General features: G+C 40.3%; 1 protein-coding gene across 1 annotated transcript in view; it reads right to left on the bottom strand.

Annotated features, from left to right (window-relative positions):
- Positions 1 to 2,626, bottom strand: part of Golph3 (golgi phosphoprotein 3) — a 31,460-nt gene extending 28,834 nt beyond the window's left edge. Inside the window, exon 1 of the mRNA XM_026390125.2 lies at positions 2,081 to 2,626. Within this exon, the coding sequence (XP_026245910.2) occupies positions 2,081 to 2,305 (225 nt within the window). The 5' untranslated portion in view covers positions 2,306 to 2,626. The remainder of the gene's footprint in view (positions 1 to 2,080) is intronic.
- Between the last annotated feature and the right edge of the window lie 19,136 nt (positions 2,627 to 21,762).

The following is a 21,762-nucleotide window of genomic DNA, read 5'->3' as shown; positions in this document are numbered from 1 at the left end:
AGTTCACAGTACAGGTAATTACTATGTGAGTATGTGATGAAAGAAAAAAATAGAGAGGTTAATCTCTAAAACCAAAATCTAAGACAAATGCAAAACCCCAGATCACAACTCCTCAGACCTGCCTACAAAAAAGCAGGGGAGGGGAGGCCTATGTGGTTGTTGAAATCAGCAAGAATAATTAGCTATTGTGGACCTTGTCCATGACTTGCAAAATATAGTGACTAGTAACAAACATATCAGATGGTTTCAATTACCTTCCAAAGAACTTCAAATTGTCTAAATAGTGTAAGTATCATTAAACATCAACAAATTCTTTAATTATGTTCTTGAGGCCTAATCACAGAAAACAGCAATGGTAATAGCTTTAAACACGAAGAGTTAATACATATTTGGGGGGAAAAAAAGAAGAGGTACTTCCTCACATTAGTGACTCAACACCTAAAGCTACTTTTTGTTTTAGCATTTCTTTATAATTTAGTTTTACACAGTTTTATTCAAACAGAAATATCAAAAACTAAATTATTAACCAGAAATGCTTGCTTTCTTCATTCTGCTTTTTTGATATTTTCTAAAATTGGGGGGGGGGCTTAAATAAAAATATTTAATAGTTTACTAACAAGATTCCAAACTCTGAAACCTAAAAAAGGTCAAGTTGAATACTTTCTAAACCACATTTCTGGACATTAATATCTACTTTGTTTATTCATCCTCACAAAAAAGGAAATTCACATATGGCCTACTTTTATCATCACAACTCGGCAAAACAGACACTGGGGTCCCTTTTACAGTCAAAGAGACATCAACTTTTTTCAAAGTGGCTGTTATTAAGATCTGAGAAATCAAGATATTGCAGACACCCTAGACATTTCTATCAAGGTAAAACTTAATGCATTAGATTACTAAATTACAAACAGTCCATAAAAAGACTCATCTATGCCTGATAAAATCTGGGGCATTAGGAAAAGAAAGTTTTATTGGGATGAAATCTTTTGCCCACCTTCCCAAATGAAAAATTAACTTAAAACAAACTTCTGCATCTGACTCTCAAAAGATGTTGTCTAGTTTCCACACTAAGGTAAAAAAGCTCCTAGGGCCATACAACTCATCATTTATAGAATATACAATCATGTATTTATGTACAGATCTCTTTAAAATTCAGTTTTGTAGCTGGGTGTATACGTGGAAAAGCAAATAAAACAAAATAGTTCTATTAGAGTCTAGACGTGAGTATATATAAAGATGTTCACTGTAGTTTTTTTCCCCAACTTTTCTGTGTGTGATAATTCTGGATATTAGGATGAAAATGATATATTTCAAAAGTCAGAACACAAATATCAATCGCAACTACAACCTATCTAAATCTTTGAAACCTTTCATCAAATTACAAACCTAGCATTTCAAGCACTTTAACGAAAAAAAGCCGTTCCTTTAAAACGTCAAAATTTTCTTCATAACAGTCAACTAATAAAATTTAACAGCAATATTAAAGATAAACTCTCACCTAAAGCAAGATCATCTAGAAAGTCGTTTTCCAAATTTCATCACAACTTATGACTTTCAACTTTAATGGGAAAAATAACTTTTTCCTCCGAATTTTTTCATAACACCAAATGGTATACCTTAATCTGTTCAAAAGAAAATACAAATCCCACGACAAGCGGATCTGTATCCCTCCCAGGTCCTAAAACCCGCAAAACCCAAGAGTTCAGGGCGCTGGAGGTCCTGGGTGTTCGGTCTAGCGGGCAGTCTCCAGGGTGGAAATGCAACCTAGGATCTACCCAGGCTGAACAGGCAGAGAAAAAGCGAGGAACGAACGCAGACTGCCGAGTGTCGAAATGGAAAGAGACTGTGAAAGGGGGAAGGAAAAATCCAAGCAATCTGTGCGAGGAGGATCTGGAAAGCACCGGGCGGCGCAGGAGGGAGCCAACTCAACACTCCTCGGGGCAAGCTGGGCGCTCCTGGCCTCCGGGCTCAGGAGCGAGGAGGGCAGGTGCGCGGGCCCAAGGCCGGCGCCCACCTGGAGCCCACCTGGGGCCCGGGCCCCGTGCCGCCGCCCCCGCCCTGCCCGCCGCGCCCGCACCTCTCGGTCCTTGAGGCCCAGCAGGAGCACCTCCTCCATCAGGGTCAGCCGCGTTTCCTTGGAGTCGCCCTTGTCGTCGTCGTCCTGCTCGTCGCGGCGGCTCTGAGCGTCGTCCTCGCCGCTGCCGCTGCCGCCGCCCGCCGCCCGCTCCTTGTCCGCGGCGTTACGGGAGGCCTCGGTGCGCCGCTGCACCAAGCCCGAGCTGCGTTGGGTCAGCGAGGTCATGGCTCGGGCCAAGGAGCCGCGCCGGGCCGAGAGGGACGCGGGACCAACCGGGTCTCCCTCCTCCTCCTCCACCTCCTCCTCCTTCCCCCGCGGCCCCCGACCCGGGCTTCCGTGTTAAATCACTGTTCTAGGGCGACGTCGGTCGGCAGCTGGTCCGGGAGCAGTCATGGGGAGACGGGTCGGGGTGAAGCGGGTGGGACCGGCGTCGGCAGGGCGGGAGATGAGCGCCTTCCTGCCAGCGGCCGCTGCCCCAACACAACCCAAGCTCCCCAGCGGAGGCGGCGGCAGAGGCCTTCCAATATGGCGGCGCTAGCTGACGTCACCAGAGGATGTGGCAGAGCCGGCGAGGGGCGTGTCCGGGGGCGCCGGAAGCGGCTGGATCGGGCGGGACTCTTGGTCTTCACCGCCCACCGCTCCGGGCCTGCGAGGTTCGCCCAGCCTCTCAGTCGCTACGTACCCTGGCGTCGGCTCCCACACTCGAGGCGTGTCCCGCGTCTGTCGGCCTCCCCGCTTCGCCCCTCACTACTTGGGCTGGAGCCAGAGGCCCCCAAGACCCCCTACGGGTGCAGCCCGATCCCGGGCGCCCTAGGTGGACCCCGCTCGGCTCGTAGCTGTCCCCTTAGCACCCCAGACACTGTGGCCTTAAGAGGAAGCTCCTGTCTTTGCGTCCGGGATCCCGCTTGGACGCCCGGATCCCCGCGAGCTGCAGGAAGGACTTTGCTCGCTGCTGGTGAGGTGCCAGAGGTGCGCTCTCTACCGGGACTTCCTGGCCCTTAAGAAGGAGCACCTGCATCCAAGTGGCTCAAAGTGGACTGGTAGTGTTTTCCAGGCGTAGAGAGGTTAAACAAATTGACCATTGGCTACTGCTGGTAAACCTTTTTTCCTTCCTTGCCTTCGACTTGTCCAGTAAAGTGACCAGGGCTCGGTGAGTGCTGTACACTTAGTACTGAACACGGGAATACACTCGACCTTAACGATCCTTTTATGGAGACAATAAACCTGTTGGGTTTCATGCCACGTCTTTGTTCACATTAAATCTGTAAGTAATGACTAGGTTAAATCCTCTTGGCGTGCTTGACAGTTTGTTCAAACCATGTTCGAGAATAGCAGTCAAGGGCTGGGATTGTGGCTTGGTGGCAGAGCACTTGCCACACACGTATGAGGCACTGGGTTCCATCCTCAGCACCACGTAAAAATAAATTTAATAAAAGGTACTGTGTCCATCAAAACTAAAAGAAAGTAAGAAAGAGAGAAGGAAGGGAGGGAGGGAGGGAAAGAAAAGAAAAGAGAAAGAAAATTTTAAAAAAGGAATAACTGTCAAACGGGAAAACCTGAGGGGTTTGGAGGAGTAGGAGAGGGGAGCTGACATTGTGGGTCATCCAGTATTGTTTCAAATAATGAACACAGGCTGTGGCTGAGCAATGGTTTAGATAGATTTGTTTCCCCCTCCACAGATCCAGAACTCCTATGTACCAGATCAAGCCCAGGAAAGTGAGAATGCTCAATGACGCCACTGTGGAAGGGTGTGCACCAAGCCTACCTGACCTTTTTCCTGTCTGGTCAAAGTCAGTTTCCCCTCAGCCAGTTTCTCCCATCCAGGTCCTTTCCAACTTTTTGTTCTTTCATCTCTCTTCCAGTTCTTTACCAAATAAATTAAAGCATGTTTCTTTGTGAAAGAAATGTAATTAATTTACTATGTGACTTAGTCAAATCCATAGTTCAAAATGTATAAAATTGTGTGTACATAAAGAATGAAATAGTGGCATTAGCAGGTAAATGGATGGAAATGGAAACCATCATGCTAAGGGAAATAAGTTAGACTCCAAACATAGTGTTGAGTGGTTCTTTCATATGTGGAAGCTAAAGTAAAATAAGGGAAAGAAGGCAGTGTCACAGATTGGATATCAAATATATAGGGAAGATCAGTAGAGTAGGAGGTGGAGAAAGGAAGGAGGAAGTATGAGAAAGGGGAGGAAATTTGGAATGAATCTTTAACAAAATCACATTACATGCATACATAAATGTGCCAAAAGAATATCCACCTTTATATGTAGAAAATATCAATCAAAAATAAATAAAAGAGCCAAAGAGAGTAGAGGAAGGAGAATAGGGGGAAGAAGGAAGGGAGTGGGAGATAAGGATTGAAATCAAATTCCTTGCATGTATGACTTTGTCAGAATGAACCCAACTACTATGTGTAATGCTCTAACTTAAAAAAACAATGTGTGTGGGGCTGGGATTGTGGCTCAGGGGTAAAACACTTGCCTTGCATGTGCAAGGTGCTGGGTTCAATCCTCAGCACCACATAAAAATAAATAAATAAAATAAAGGTATTATGTCCAACTACAACTAAATATACACACACACACACACACACACACACACACACACACACATTTTTTGTTAACTGTGTAGCCAAAATCTTCCAGCACTGCTCCTGTTTATCCAGTTGGCCCCACCCCCTGCTCTCCTGAAGATTCTACAATATGCCAGCAATTCTCTGATAATCTTCCCTTAAAATGTGAAGCCAAACATCCCTCCGCTTGAGTGTGGGCCAGACTTAGTGACTTTTCCAATGAAGAGAATGTGGCCAACATGACTGTGTGTGACTTCTCAGACTAGGTCATAATATTCTTTGCAGCTTCTTTCTTTCTCCCATAATCCCATCATTCACTTTGGGGGAAGCCCATTGCCATATCTTGAAAACAATGGGAGAGCTATTCACTAAGAGACCACTGGGCAATGACAAAGTCTGTATGAATTTATCACAGTGAAGCTTTTGAGAAACATAAAATTTCCAAAAGGATCTATCATGTAGGTGGGTATATACAGGGACTTTGTGCCTTAACCCAATAAAAAGGCCTTGTAAATGAAGCTATAAAAATACCAGAAGAAAACCATGGATGAATTATTTTATAACAATAGAAAGGAAAAGCATTTATCACCATGACACAAAATCTGATTTAAAAAAAAAATTAAAATTACATATTCACATAAAGTTGCAAAATTATTACAGAAGTGTCTTGCATACCCCTAATCCAATTTCCTCCAGTGGAAACATATAACTATGATATGCTGTCAAAACAAGGAAATGAGAAGTGAACATTAGCACAATTCACACATTATTCAGATTTCATTGCTTTTTATATGCACTGTGTGTGTGTGTGTCTGTGTCTGTGTATGTAGGTCTATGCAATTCTACCATATGTACTCACCATCACAATTAAGATATAAAGCTGGTTCATCACAACAATCCTCATGCTACCCCTTATAGTCACAGCTGTCTCCAGCCTCTCACCCCACCCCATTTGTAACCTCCAGACCTGTTCTCCATCTCTATTATTCTGTCATTTGAGAATGTTACATAAACGGAGTCATACATTATATAGACTTTTGGGATTTGCATTTTTCTTCTGCATAGTTCTCTTGAGATCTATCCAAATTGTGTATATCTATAGTTTATTTCTTTTTATCTTTGAGTAGTATCGGATAATACATGTGTAGTACAGTTTGTTTATTCATTCATTGAAGGACTTTTGAATTGTTTCCACTACTATGAATATTTACATGTTTTTGTGTGGATACAAGTTTTCACTTATCTGGATTAATGTCCAGAAGTACAATTGGGAAGAAAGGAAGGAAGAAACAAACAAACCCAAGAAATTGTTTTCTAGAGAGGTTGCTATTTTACATGCCCAGACTAACTTTTTATGAAGCATAGAAGTATAAAAATAAGTAGCAAATCTTTCAGAGGCATGCAATAAATTTTTTTCCTTTTAAAATTTGATAAGAGAGCTGTAGATGTGGCTTAGTGGTAGAGGGCTTGCATGGCATTCATGAGGTCCTGGGTTTGACCCTCAGCGCTGAAAAATAAAAAGCAAAAAGAATTGGGCAGGAAAAATGTAATTAACCATTAATTATATGTCAAAGAAGGCTCTGTTTTACATGTTGCTTTTATTTATTTATTTTTAGTTTTTTAGGTGGACACAATATCTTTATTTTATTTTTATGTGGTGCTGAGGATCGAACCCAGTGCCTCACGCATGCCAGGTGAGCACGCTTCCACATCCCCAACCTACATGTTGATTTTAGACTGAAGGATAGGTCATAATTCTTCAGTCCCCGTAACCATATTTTTACATCCTTGCTGTGGCCTTGTAGCAGCAGGAGTATACTTTCTCACTCTTGATGTCAGTTTAGCCCAAGCCTTGACCTCGGAATTGGCCACCTGACTGTCTTTGGCAAGCAGGATGTTACTGATGTAAAGCAAATCAAGGCTTGAAATATGCTTGTGACTTGGGCTTGTCTTCTTGTGCTCTCACTAACCACCACGATTCGAAGAACTTCTTTCATGGCTTTGAGAATCACTTTGGATAGCCTCCCAGAGTTTCAAAAGAAGGAGAATGGAGCGGGTAGAAGCAAGCTCACAACCTAGAGGCAAGCTAGCAAGCCCAGTTGAGATCAGCAGAGCCATTCAAACTACCCATGATTGTATGAGCCAGAAACAAAGGTTATTTTATAAGCCACTAAGTTTTGTGGTGTCAGATAGCAGTAGGTAAAGAATACTGATAAGTTAGCTCATTTAGTTCTCATGACATCCTGTGTACTATAATTAGCCCCATTTTACAGAAAAGGAAACAGGCACAGAGTCATTCAACATCTTGCCCCAGGTTACACAATCAGCTCCAGAGGCCACATTCTTTTCAAGGACCTGATAATGACTCAGTGTTTTTAGGGTCCAATAACAACTACATAAAGTGGTCTTCCTCATAACAAACAAAAAAGCCTAAAACAAATGTAAAGTTTCAAAGGCTTTAAATTTCAAATGAAAAAATTTCATTTTTGAATAAGTAATAAATTCACATATTTTATTTTCAAAAGTTGAATAAAAGGCCTGAACACAAACACATTGCACTTCAACCCCTGATGTCCATCTATTGTGAGCATAATTCCAAGATGGCTGCCATGTTTGGGGGTGGGGGGGGGCCCTTCCGTGTCCACACTTCTGTGTGATCCCTTCTCTTTGAGCCTGGGCAGAGCTAGAGTCTTGTTTCTAACAGAGTATGAACAAAGGTGAAGGATGTTACAGATATAATTAAGGTCCTAACACTTCCAGATAATCAAAAGAAAGACTACTCTAATACCAGCTACTTGGAAGGCTGATGCAGGAGGATGACAAATTTGAGGATAGCCTGGGCAATTTAGTGAGACCCTATCTCAAAATAAAATAAAAAAGGGCTGAGGATGTTGCTCAATGGTAGAGTGCCACTGGGGTGCAATCTCCAGTTCTGACAAAAAAGCATTGAAGAAAAGAAACTACAGGGGCTAGGGATATAGCTCAGTTGGTAGAATGCTTGCCTCAAATGCACAAGGCTTTGGGTTCAATCCCCAGCACCACAATAAAAAAGAAAAAGAAAGAAAGAAATTACAAAGAGATAACACTTCACACCCATTAGGAGAGCTATAATAAAAAGATATACTTATCAAGGGTGTGGGGAAATTGGAATGTTAAATGTTATAGCCACCTTAGAAAAAGTTTGGTAAATCCTGATAGGATTAAATATAGAGCTACCATAAGATCTAGCAATTACAGTTCTAGGTATATACCCAAGATAAATTAAAATATATCATTTATATAAAAACCTAAACATGGCCAAGTGGGCTGGCTCATGCTTGGAATCCCAACTACCCCTGAAGTTGAGACAAAAGGATGGTAAGCCTCTGCAACTTAGCAATACTCTCTCAAAATAAAAAAATAAAATAGAAAGAGGGGGCTGGGTTTGTGTTGAGGCACTGGGTTTAATCCTCATCATCACATAAAAAATAAAGGTATTGTGGCAACCTACAACTAAAAACTAAATATTAAAAATAAATAAATAAATAGAGGGATATAGCTCAATGGCAAAGTGCCTTAGAGTTGAATCCTCAATAATGGAAAGAACCTAAACACGAATGTTCATACCAGTACAGTTCATAAAAGCCATTCAAATGTTCATCAACTGAACGTATCCACACCATGGAATAATATTAGGCAAGAAAAAGGAATGAAGTACTGGTACATGCTACAACATGGATAAACCTTTAAAAATTATTCTAAGTGGGGACTGGGGATGTGGCTCAAGTGGTAGCGTGCTCACCTGGCATGAATGCGGCCCGGGTTCGATCCTCAGCACCACATACAAACAAAGATGTTGTGTCCGCCGAAAGCTGAAATATATATATATATATATATATTTAAAAAATTATTCTAAGTGGAATAAATCAGTTATAAAAGACCACCTATTTTCCTTAGAAAACTTGGAATGGATCCTCCATTTGACCCAGCTATCCCTCTTCTTGGTTTATACCCAAAGGACTTAAAATCAGAATACTATGGTGACACAGCCACATCAATGTTTATAGCAGCTCAATTCATGATAGCTGAACTATGGAACCAAACTAGATGCCCTTCAACAGATGAATGAATAAAGAAACTGTGGTTCATATACACAATAGAATATTACTCAGCCTTGAAGAAGAATGAAATTATGGCATTTGCAGATAAATGGATGGAACTAGAGAATAGCACGCTAAGTGAAATAAGCCAATCCCAAAAAACCAAAGGCCAAATGTTTTCTCTGAAAAGCAAATGCTGATCCATAGTTTGGGGGGGGGCGGTAGGAAAGAATGAAGGAACTTTGGATAGTGCAGAGGGAGTGAAGGCAAGAGTGAGGCAGTAGGGATGGGAAAGACAGTAGGAGAGAGACATGACTGCCCTATATACAGGTGTGGTTACACTACTGGGGTAACTCTGCACCATGTACAGCCAGAGGATTGAGAATTGTGCTCCATTTGTGTACAATGTGTCAAAATGCATTCTACTGTTTATGTATAACTAATTAGAACAAATAAAAAGAAGAAAAAGACCACATATTGTGTGGTTCCATTTATATGAAATATCTAGAATAAGCAAATCTATAGAAATAGAAAGTAGGTTAATGATTGTTGAGAATTGGGGAGATTATCGGGAAAAAGAAGAAGCAACTGTTAATGGGTATGGGGTTTCTTTGGGGGGGATGATGAAAATGTTCTAAAATTCATCCTGGTGACAATTACACAACTCTATGACTATACATAAATACTTAGAATTTTACAATTTACAGGGGTGAATTTTGTGGTGTATAAATTATATTTTAATAAATCCATTATTAACAAAATTATGAATCTTCAAATTGGGTTTAGCTAGGAATATGTTCCAAGATAATATATTTTCTTGGGGAAAAATTTGGTTTATGATTATGCTTTTTGTAATAATTGCTTTTAATTTTTAAATTTTTTAAAAAAGTTTTTAGTTGTAGGTGGACACAATACCTTTATTTATTTATTCGTATGTTGTGCTGAGGATTGAACTCGGTGTCTCACTAGGCAAGTGCTTTACTACTGAGCTAAGAGCCCTAGCCCCTCATTTTTAGATTTAAATGCTGTGAACACAGTTTGTTTTATCACCACTCGTGGGGTGCTGATGAAAAACACATTTCAGCATAAGAAAATGCTCAATTTTTTTTTAAGAGAGAGTAAGAGAGAGAGAGAGAGAGAGAGAGAGAGAGAGAGAGAGAGAGAGAGAGAGAGAGAGAGAATTTTTTAATATTTATTTTTTAGTTCTAGGCAGACACAACATCTTTGTTGGTATGTGGTGCTGAGGATCGAACCCGGGCCGCACGCATGCCAGGCGAGCGCTACCGCTTGAGCCACATCCCCAGCCCAAAATGCTCAATTTTTAAAAACCAATATGTTTGGATTAGGATTTAAATTTTGAAACACAGTGTTTTTATTTACCTTCACTAAAGATTAGAGTGAAGAAACAAATAATATAAATGTACAGGAATACAGAGACTAGCTAAGCCATGAAAATAATTTTAGTTCTTTGCTTTCACCACAGTCTGTCACATGTTCCAGAAGTATATAGTTTAAGAAATGCTCAAGAGATCAAACTGGTGCACATTTCTGGAATTTTTCTAACTGCCTATTCATTATTCCTGCAAGTCTAGAGGTGAGATTTCTTGCTTTTACCAGATAAAGCTTGGTCTCTCTCCACCATGATGATCAGGAGTTCTCCTGAACTTCTAAACTAAATCTTTAACTATTAGTCTACACAAGGCAGCATATGGAAAGTGACAACCTGGAGATCAGGCATCTCCTGACTTCTAAGTCACAGTCTCTATTTTCATCCAGAAGCTTCAGGGCGAATCTCTAGAGTTTACTTTGGATTTAAGTATAATCCTCCATCCTTTTGCTGCCTTTGACACCCTTCTTTTCTCAGCCAGGGGAAATGGAATAGCTTACTCATTGCTACTTGGAAAATGGCCCCTTACACAGGTATACAAATTTAATTTCTTGCCTAAATCACATTCTCTGAGTGAATTATCATCAGTTCTTTGAGTCAGCCATGAAAAGAAATGCTCTCTTTTGTGAGATTGTAAATAAATCAGGTGTGACAAGAAAGACACAACTTTCTAAAGTAAGTAGAATGCCTTCTTCTTCACAAACCACACTATTTTCTCCTGGGAGTAAAGGTTGCTTTAAAGTCAAAGAATTAAATTCTTGAGAAGCTGTAGGAGTATTCTACAAAGCCTAGTGTGGTTTGGGTTTTTGTTTGTTTAGTTTAGTTTAGTTTAGTTTAGTTTAGTTTAGTTTAGTTTAGTTTTGTTTTGTTTTTTGAAGCAGTGGGGATTGAGCCCAGGGCCTATCACTGAAATATACTCCCAGCCCCATAGTTATATTTATTTCTTTTTTTCCTGCTCACTCCCACCTGGAAATGGGGATTGAACCCAGAGGCACCCTACCACTGAGTTACTTTCCCACCTTTTTATTTTTTGAAATAGGGCCAAGGCTAAATTGCAGAGGCTGGCCTCAAATTTGGATCCTCTTACCTCAGGCTCCCAAGTCACTGGGATTATAGGTGTGCACCACCGTGCCTGTCTCAGAGGATATATTTCCTGTGGGCAGGTTATCTGACATGGAACTCACCAGGTTGCAATGGAAAATCCATTGAGCTGCATTCTCAGCTGTGACTCAACTGGGAGACAACTGGTTCCCAAGCTGGCTAGGTTATTGGCAGAATTCATTTCCTCGTGGCTGTAGAACTGAGGGCCTCTGTGTCGGGTAGACTATTGGCCAAAGGCCACCTGCAGCTTCTGGAAGCTGCATGTGGGCGTCTTCCACATCTTACTTCCTCATGCCAACAAGGAGAATTCCTGTTGTGAATTTGCCAGCACAATGGAGTTTTATATAATCCAACACAACCATGGGGATGACAAGCCAACACTGCTTCCATATTCTGTTGTTTAGAAACCAGTTGAGAAATCTGTCTCACATTCAAGAGGAGGCCATTACACAAATGCATAAAAAGCAGAAGGAGGATATCCTTGGGGTCTCCTTAGGGTCTTCCCACCACAGTGGGCCTGACTTCTCTCCACATGGAGATGGAAAGTATGTGAATGAACAAATTAAAGAACAAGAGTAACCTACCTATCTGTATTTTTTGGTTATCTTTTTCTTTATTCATGGCTCCCTCTAAGAATTTCATATAATTATTTACTGCTATATAACAAACTATACCCCAAATTAGTGGTTTAATACAATAATTATTTTATTTGCTTGCTATTCTGTGTTTCAACAGTATGAATTGGGGCCCTGCTGGTTCTGCTGGTCTCTGGTGGAGTCATTCATATGGCTTCAGCCAAATTGCAGCTTGACTGTGTGGTTTAACAGTGAGCTCCCTCACAGGGGACTGGCAATGCTACAGGCTAGCTCCCAGACTACAGCAGGTTGGCCAGTCTTTTTCACATGACATGTAGTTTCCAAAAGGAGAAGAATCTGCAAGACTCAGAAGCTGTATAGTATTACTTGTGCTATTCTATTGATCACAGTAGATCCCAAGGTGAGTCCACATTCAACAGGTAGAAAAATAGACTCAACCTCTTTTCCTTTCTACATTACATAATTAAAATCTGAACACTTGGGGCTGGGGCTCTAGCTCAGTGGTAGAGCGCGTGCTTTGCACAAGTTAGGCACCGGGTTCGAACCTCAGCACCACATAAAAAATAAATTAATAAGATATTGTGTGTTCATCTACAACTAAAAAAAAATCTGAACACTTCAAGATTTACATGATAGTTATTTCAGGTATCGATCCTCATATACAAGATGAGGTTAGAGATATAATGGTATTTTTAAAATTTTCTTTTAGTTGTCAATGGACCTTTATTTTATTTATTTATATGTGGTGCTGAGTATTGAACCCACTGCCTCACATATGCTAGGCAGGTGCTCTACCACTGAGCTACAATCCCAGCCCCAAGATAGAATGGTATTTAATATTTATTTTTGTTAAAGTAGTTAGTTGATCTTTGCTCATATGCAATAATTTATTACCTATGAATGTCTTCACGTATTAGTCTTAAATATTACTGAATTTATTCTTAATAAGTTGCAGTGGTTTGTTCCAATCAAAACTCATGTTGAAATGGGTTACTAATATAGTGGTATTGGAAGATAGGTTCTTTAAGAAAGAGTAATGCCTTTCTCCTTACACTGGCTTAATTCTTACAGAATTAATGTAGTTCTCAGGAGAGTGCGTTTTCGTAAGCATCTGGTTCCTTCAACGCCTCCTCTCTTCTTCCTGTTCCAGCTCCCAGCTCTTATAGGGTGATATCACGAGCCATGTTATGATGCAACATGAGGTTTCACCAGATGTGGTCACCAGTCTTGAATTTCTCCCCTTCCAGAACCATGAGCCAAAATAAACCTCTTTTGTTTATAAATTGTTCAGTTTTAGGTATTCTGCTAGAGTAAAAAACTAAGACAAAGCTTGCTATTTTCCTTTCTCTTTCAATCTTTTATTTTAACAAACATTTCAGAGTACTTATGTGAGGATGGCCTTAGGCCTGAGCCTAAGCAACTCCATTTTAAAAACTCCAATTTGAAACTGGCAGTCTCGTCAGGTATGCCTAATGGAGCCCTCCAGTATAGGCACAAACAAGTCACTTCTCCCCACCCTGATAAACTCAAAGTGAAGTCTCTGGCAGGCTGTCCTCCCCGGATCAGAGGGAAAGGCAGAAAGATCAGGATGAGGACCACCAGATCAGATATTTTAACCCCAGGGTAAATGATGATAAGGATTGAAAGGGGGCTCAAATCCCCAAAATTTGGTATAAATAATGGAGCAAATGAACAGACATTCAGCCAGCCGACAATGATGCCCTCACGCTGAGAGCCTGATGAGGACTGACACCCCAACACTTTTCACTGTTTGTCTCATCCTCTGTCCTCACCGCTCTCAAACTCTAAACCCACATCTTGACCCTGGTGAGAGCTGCAACTTCTCCCTCAACCGGCCCTGGAGAAGTCTGCCTTAGTTCCTGATCTGATCACCATGGTCTGCACGAGTGTGCATCTGCTGGGTTTAAAGCCTGAGGCCTGAGACATTTTTTCTTTTTAAATTGCTGATAGACCTTTATTTTTATTTATTTATACGTAGTGCTGAGAATCGAATCCAGTGCCTCACAGGTGCCAGGCAAGTGCGCTACGACTGAGCCACAGCTCCAACTAGGGTTTTGATCTGACACTTGAACTTGGCATGCAGAGGGAATGTCTGTCATTAGCCTGTCATGATTAAGTGTGTTTACAGTACTTAGAATTAATCTAAAATTGTTTGCTGTGAATTAATTAATCTAGAATTGTTTGTTGTGAATTGATTATGGCTATTGCAGTTCCTAGCATTAAGTATTGTCATTTCCTTGATTAAGAACCTATAAAGTGAAAATGTATTAAGTGATTTGAGTAAAAAAAACATTGAAAAGAGCAGAAGCGTGTGGACATTCTTTATCTCTCCCCCCGACTGCAGATGTTCCACCTTTTACCCATCATGACAACCTATCACTAATAAACCATAAAAGTACCAAAGAATACTTTGGCTAGACTGTCTCATAACCTTGGAGATTAGAAGTCTTTCTTTTTTTGTTGTTTTTCTTTTTTCTTTTTTAGTTTTTTTTTTATTGGTTGTTCACAACATTACAAAGCTCTTGACATATCATATTTCATACATTAAAATCAAGTGGGTTATGAACTCCCATTTTTACCCCAAATACAGATTGCAGAATCACATCGGTTACACATCCACATTTTTACATACTGCCATATTAGTGACTGTTGTATTCTGCTACCTTTCCTATCCTCTACTATCCCCCCTCCCCTCCCCTCCCATCTTCTCTCTCTACCCCATCTACTGTAATTCATTTCCCTCCATGTTTGTTATCCCATTCCCCTCACAACCTCTTATATGTAATTTTGTGTAACAATGAGGGTCTCCCTCCATTTCCATGCAATTTCCCTTTTTTCTCCCTTTCCCTCCCACCTCATGTCTCTGTTTAATGTTAATCTTTTCTTCCTGCTCTTCCTCCCTGCTCTGTTCTTAGTTGCTCTCATTATATCAAAGAAGACATTTGGTATTTGTTTTTTAGGGATTGGCTAGCTTCACTAAGCATAATCTGCTCTAGTGCCATCCATTTCCCTGCAAATTCCGTGATTTTGTCATTTTTTAGTGCTGCGTAATACTCCATGGTGTATAAATGCCACATTTTTTTTATCCATTCATTTATTGAAGGGCATCTGGGTTGATTCCACAGTCTAGCAATTGTGAATTGTGCTGCTATGAACATCGATGTGGCAGTATCCCTGTAGTGCGCTCTTTTAAGGTCTTTAGGGAATAGTCCGAGAAGAGCAATAGCTGGGTCAAATGGTGGTTCCATTCCCAGCTTTCCCAGGAATCTCCATAATGCTTTCCAAATTGGCCATACCTGTTTGCAGTCCCACCAGCAATGTACAAGAGTACCCTTTTCCCCACATCCTCGCCAGCACTTGTTGTTTTTTGACTTCATCATGGCTGCCAATCTTACTGGGGTGAGGTGGTATCTTAGGGTGGTTTTGATTTGCATTTCCTTGACTGCTAGAGATGGTGAGCATTTTTTCATGTACTTGTTGATTGATTGTATGTCCTCCTCTGTGAAGTGTATGGTCATGTCCTTGGCCCATTTGTTGATTGGGTTATTTGTTTTCTTATTGTCTAATTTTTTGAGTTCTTTGTATACTCTGGATATTAGGGCTCTATCTGAAGTGTGAGGAGTAAGAATTTGTTCCCAGGATGTAGGCTCCCTATTTACCTCTCTTATTGTTTCTCTTGCTGAGAAAAAACTTTTCAGTTTAAGAAAGTCCCATTTGTTGATTCTTGTTATTAACTCTTGTGCTATGGGTGTCCTATTAAGGAATTTGGAGCCCGACCCCACAATATGTAGATCGGAGTTAACTTTTTCTTCTATCAGACGGAGAGTCTCTGATTTGATATCTAGCTCCTTGATCCATTTTGAGTTAGTTGACTTTTGTGCATGGCGAGAGGAGGGGATTCAGTTTCATTTTGTTGCATATGGATTTCCAGTTTTCCCAACACCATTTGTTGAAGATGCTATCCTTCCTCCATTGCATGTTTTTAGCTCCTTTATCAAATATAAGATAGTTGTAGCTTTGTGGATTAGTCTCTGTGTTCTCTATTCTGTACCATTGGTCCACCCGCCTGTTTTGGTACCAGTACCATGCTGTTTTTATTACTATTGCTCTGTAATTTATAGTTTGAAATCTGGTATCGCTATACCGCCTGATTCACACTTCCTGCTTAGAATTGTTTTTGCTATTCTGGGTCTTTTATTTTTCCATATGAATTTCATGATTGCTTTATCTGTTTCTACAAGAAATGCCATTGGGATTTTGATTGGCATTGCATTAAACCTATAGAGAACCTTTGGTAATATCACCATTTTGATGATGTTAGTTCTGCCTATCCATGAACAAGGTATATTTTTCCATCTTCTAAGATCCTCTTCTATTTCTCTCTTTAGGATTCTGTACTTTTCATTGTATAAGTCTTTCACCTCTTTTGTTAGGTTGATTCCCAAGTATTTTATTTTTTTTGAGGATATTGTGAATGGAGTGTTTTTCCTCATTTCCGTTTCAGAAGTTTTGTTGCTGATATACAGAAATGCCTTTGATTTATGTGTGTTGATTTTATATCCTGCCACTTTGCTGAAATCATTTATTAGTTCTAGTAGGTGTTTTGTAGACCCTTTTGGGTCTTCTAGGTATAGAATCATGTCTTCCACAAATAGTGATAATTTAAGTTCTTTTTTTCCTATTTTTATGCCTTTAATTTCTTTCGTCTGTCTAATTGCTCTGGCCAGTGTTTCGAGAACTATATTGAATAGAAGTGGTGATAGGGGGCATCCCTGTCTTGTTTCAGATTTTAGAGGGAATGCCTTCAATTTTTCTCCATTCAGAATGATGCTAGCCTGAGGCTTAGCATAGATAGCTTTTACAATGTTGAGGTAAGTTCCTGTTATCCCTAGTTTTTCTAATGTTTTGAACATAAAGGGATGCTGTACTTTTTCAAATGCTTTTTCTGCATCTGTCGAGATGATCATATTGTTCTTATCTTTAAGTCTGTTGATGTGGTGAATAACATTTATTGATTTCCATATATTGAACCATCCTTGCATCCCAGGGATGAATCCTACTTGATCATGGTGCACAATTTTTTTGATGTGCCTTTGTATCCAATTTGCCAGAATTTTATTGAGGATTTTTGCATCTAGGTTCATCAGAGATATTGGTCTGTAGTTTTCTTTCTTTGAGGTATCTTTGTCTGGTTTCGGAATCAGGGTGATGTTGGCCTCATAGAATGAATTTGGTAGAGCTCCCTCTTTTTCTATTTCCTGAAATAACTTGAAAAGTATTGGTATTAATTCTTCTTTAAAGGTTTTGTAAAACTCCGCTGTGTACCCATCCGGTCCTGGGCTTTTCTTGGTTGGTAGTCTTTTGATTGCTTCTTCTATTTCATCCATTGATATTGGTCTGTTTAAATTGTGTGTATCCTCCTGACTCAGTCTGGGCAAATCATATGACCTAAGAAATTTATCAATGTCTTCACTATCTTCTATTTTATTGGAATATAGGTTTTCAAAATAATTTCTAATTGTTTTCTGTATTTCTGTAGCATCTGTTGTGATATTGCCTTTTTCATCTCGTATGTTAGTAACTTGAGTTCTCTCTCTTCTTCTCTTCGTTAGCATGGCTAAGGGTCTGTAAATCTTATTTATTTTTTCAAAGAACCAACTTTTTGTTTTGTTAATTTTTTCAATAGTTTCTTTTGTTTCAATTTCGTTGATTTCTGCTCTGATTTTAATTATTTCTTGCCTTCTGCTACATTTGCTGTTGTTTTGCTCTTCCTTTTCTAGGGCTTTGAGATGAAGTGTGAGCTCATTTATTTGTTGTTTTTTTCTTTTTTTGAGGAATGACCTCTAGGCGATGAAAACAGCTTAAAACTGCTTTCATTGTGTCCCATAGATTCCGATATGTTGTGTCTGTATTTTCATTTATCTGTAAGAATTTTTTGATTTCCTCCTTTATGTCTTCTGTAACCCATTGATCATTCAGTAACGTATTGTTCATTGTCCATGTGATTTTTCCTTCCTTCTTTTATCATTGATTTCCAGTTTCATTCCATTATGATCTGATAAAATGCATGGTATTATCTCCACCCCTTTATATTTACTGAGGGTTGCCCTATGGCATAATATATGGTCTATTTTTGAGAAGGATCCATGTGCTGCTGAGAAAAAAGTATATCCACTTGATGATGGTTGATATATTCTATATATGTCAGTTAAGTCTAGGTTATTGATTGTGATATTGAGGTCAATAGTTTCTTTATTCAACTTTTGTTTGGAGGATCTGTCCAATGGTGAGAGAGGTGTGTTGAAGTCACCCATGATTATTGTGTTGTGGTCTATTTGATTCTTGAACTTGAGGAGAGTTTGTTTTATGAATGTCGCAGCACCATTATTTGGTGCATAAATATTGATAATTGTTATGTCTTGTTGTTGAATGGTTCCTTTTAACAGTATATAATGTCCTTCCTTATCCCTTTTGGTTAACTTAGTCTTGAAGTCGATTTTATTCAATATGAGAATGGCCACCCCTGCTTGCTTACGAGGACCGTGTGCGTGGTATATTTTTTCCCAACCTTTTACCTTGAGCCTGTGTATGTCTTTTCCAATCAGATGTGTCTCCTGGAGGCAGCATATTGTTGGATTTGTTTTTTTAATCCATGTTACCAGCCTATATCGCTTTATTGGAGAGTTTAAGCCATTAACGTTTAGAGTTACTATTGATATATGGTTTGTACTTCCTGCCATGTTTGATCATTTATCTCTTTTTTTTTCTAATTTAGTTTGTTTCTCCATGATTAGCTTTCCCCCTGTCCTCTGTCTTTACCGAGGCACTTCCCACTGATGGTTTTGGTTATTGTTTTTCATTTCTTCCTCGTGTAGTGTTTTGCTCAAGACGCTTTGCAATGCTGGTTTTCTGGCTACAAATTCTTTTAGCTTTTGTTTATCATGAAAGATTTTTATTTCGTTGTCGTACCTGAAGCTTAATTTTGCTGGATACAGAATTCTTGGTTGGCATCCATTGTCTTTCAGTGTTTGAAATACGTTGTTCCAGGATCTTCTCGCTTTCAGCGCCTGTGATGAAAAATCCGTTGTTAACCTTATTGGTTTACCCCTAAATGTAATCTGCCTCCTTTCTCTTGTAGCTTTTAATATTTTCTCTTTGTTCTGTATATTGGATATCTTCATAACAATGTGTCTTGGCTTTGGTCTACTGTCATTTTGTATGCTCGGTGTCCTGTATGCATCTACAATTTGTATATCCGTTTCCTTTTTCATTTCTGGAAAGTTTTCTGTAATTATTTAATTCAGCACGTTACTCATTTCCTTAGTTTGAATCTCTATACCTTCCTCTATCCCGATGACGCTTAAATTTGGTTATTTTATGTTATCCCATATCTCTTGGATGTTTTTCTCGTGATTTTTTACCAGCCTATCTGAGTTGGCTAGACTCTTTTCAAGATGATATATTTTGTCTTCATTATCTGACGTTCTGGCTTCTACTTGCTCCACTCTGTTAGTGATACTCTCTATTGAGTTTTTAATTTGGTTTATCGTTTTCTTCATTTCTAGAATTATTGTTTGATTTATTTTTATAATCTCTATCTCCTGATAAAGATGCTTAACTTCTTCTTTTATCTGTTTATGTAATTCATTTTCAATGTGATCTTTAAGGTTCCTTTCCATCTGTCTAAGGAATTCCTTGAGTTCTTTATATGGCCATTTTTCTGATGACTCTAGGTCCTCCTGAATATTTAGGCTGTCCTTCATTGTTTGTACTCCTTTTCTTCCTTACTTTTTTATGCTCATGTTACTTCTTGTTCTGTTTGACTGCTGAGTTACTGTTTACTCTTATAAATTTATTTGATGCTTGGGAGGAGAGATATTAGAAGGGAAGGGAAGAAGTCACTAAAGAGAATGAGTGTAGGCAGGTAGAATTCAAGGAAGGGGGAATAAGAAAATTGAAAAGAAATGAAAAGACAAAAGAAAAAAAGTGAAAAGAAAGAAAGAAAAAATGAAAAAATAAAAATTTAAAACCAAAAAAAAATTATAATGATAATAAAATAATGGAAATTAAAGTTTAAAAAATAATAGTAATAATAATAAAATAAAAAGAATTTAAAAATTGAAACCATTAATAAGAAAGTTAAAGAACAACAACAACAAAAAGTGAAAATAAAATTTAAAAAATACTAATAATAATCATTAAAAAAATAATAATAATAATAAATGCAGTCATAGAGCTCTATTAACTTCTCTTCCAATAGGTGGAGCTATGCCCACTGGGCCAGGCTTCTCTTCTTGATAGGTGGGAACCAATCACTGTGCCTCAGCTCTTCTTCCCAAACTGTGCGGGTCTCCAATCCTGAGTGTCTAGGGCCTTCTCTTGTAGTTCCTCAAGCCAGGCCCCGCTCACCTGTGACACTCACCACAATACTGGCTACACGCCAGGTCTGCTGCTCCTGGGAGCCCTGTTTTCATGGATGCCTGGACACACCCTTTCTGTTTGCCTCCCTCAGACCCTAAGTTTGTAGGGCTGGGGCTGAGGACCCCCAGCGAATTTGTTTGCCCTCAGGTAGCAACTCCCCTGGTAGCTGGTGCAAGGGACCTCTGTTGTCAGCACTGGTGGGAGCGATAGCCGGGAGTTCTGCGCCGCTAGTCCCACGTCACTCCTGATTCCCTCTGTCTGGCTATCGTGCTCAGTTGGCTTTTACCTCTGTGAGTTCAGGTGGGCCGACGAGTTATTTCAGCGGGATCATTAGTGCTGAGTCACGAGAAGCAGGCGAACCGTAACTAGAATGCAGCCAATCCGGGCTCGGTGTGTTCTGAGAAGCCCAGACTGTTCGCCCGGGATCCACTTCAGCTCAACATTGCCTAGTGGTCCTGAGCGAACAGTATTTTGACAGTTTACTTCTCCCTATGCCCGCGCAGCTGAAGGGGTTAGAGACTTGATCTCTCCGCGTCCGCCGCCATGTTGGATCACTTAGATTTTAAATTGTCACTCATCTTATCAGCTGTTCCATTTTACTCGTCAGCTCACTCGCGTGGTGAAAAGTCTACTCTAAGGTGCTCCACGGGAAGCCGCGATGGCGGCAGCGGCAGCGGCCCAGCTGTGGCCTTTGGGACCCCTGGGGAGGGGGTGCGGGCTGTGGGAGGGGAGGCAGCGCCTCGGAGCCCACGCAGGCCGGGTACTGGGCACGCGAGAGAGCCTACGGGGCAGGGGAAAGAAATTGAGATCTAGATTTAGGGAGTGAGCGTGGGAGGAGAGATGGCAGGGGAGAAGCAAAGCGGAAAGGTGGAGAGGAGAAGGAGAAGGGGCCGAGGGAGCCGGGCAGCTCAGGGGCTGCAGCCTTACTGCTCGCGCTGAAGTCGTGATGGACTCACTCCACCTTGGCTGGAGTCGTGGCGGATTCACTCCACCTAGGCCCCTTTCTTGACACGGTGCTGAGTCTTTGTCAACAGATCTCCTTTAATGATCTTTACTTCTTCTTTTAAGACACGGCAACACACGTTGCGGGCGCGGCGGCGCGGAGCAGAGCGGCTCACTCACTTCCCGCTGCCATCTTTCTTCCTCTTTTTTAGTTTTTCAGTATACTCCTTTTCTATCAAATCCCAAACTCTCTACTGAGTAGCGAATGTGAATTGAATAACATAGGCAAGACAGTTAATTTTCTCTCAATGAGAAATTAATGTCCATTTTTTAATTATTTGATATTTATTTCATGACAAATGTTTATTGAATCTGTGTTCTAGGTACTTAGGATTTTAGAGAAACAACATAGAAATGTCTACAGCATCAGCTCCAGTTTAGGCAGATACCTGAGGGTCGCACACGCTGCTGCGGTGACCACCATTGCTGCCTGTCCCGTCCCCTTCCTGGTGATTGCGACCGACCGTCGCCTCCGAGCAACTGACACTGACTAA

The sequence above is a fragment of the Urocitellus parryii genome, chromosome 1 (genome assembly GCF_045843805.1).
Source record: "Urocitellus parryii isolate mUroPar1 chromosome 1, mUroPar1.hap1, whole genome shotgun sequence".
NCBI classification, from domain to species: domain Eukaryota; kingdom Metazoa; phylum Chordata; class Mammalia; order Rodentia; family Sciuridae; genus Urocitellus; species Urocitellus parryii.
This window is presented reverse-complemented; position numbering and strand designations above follow the sequence as displayed.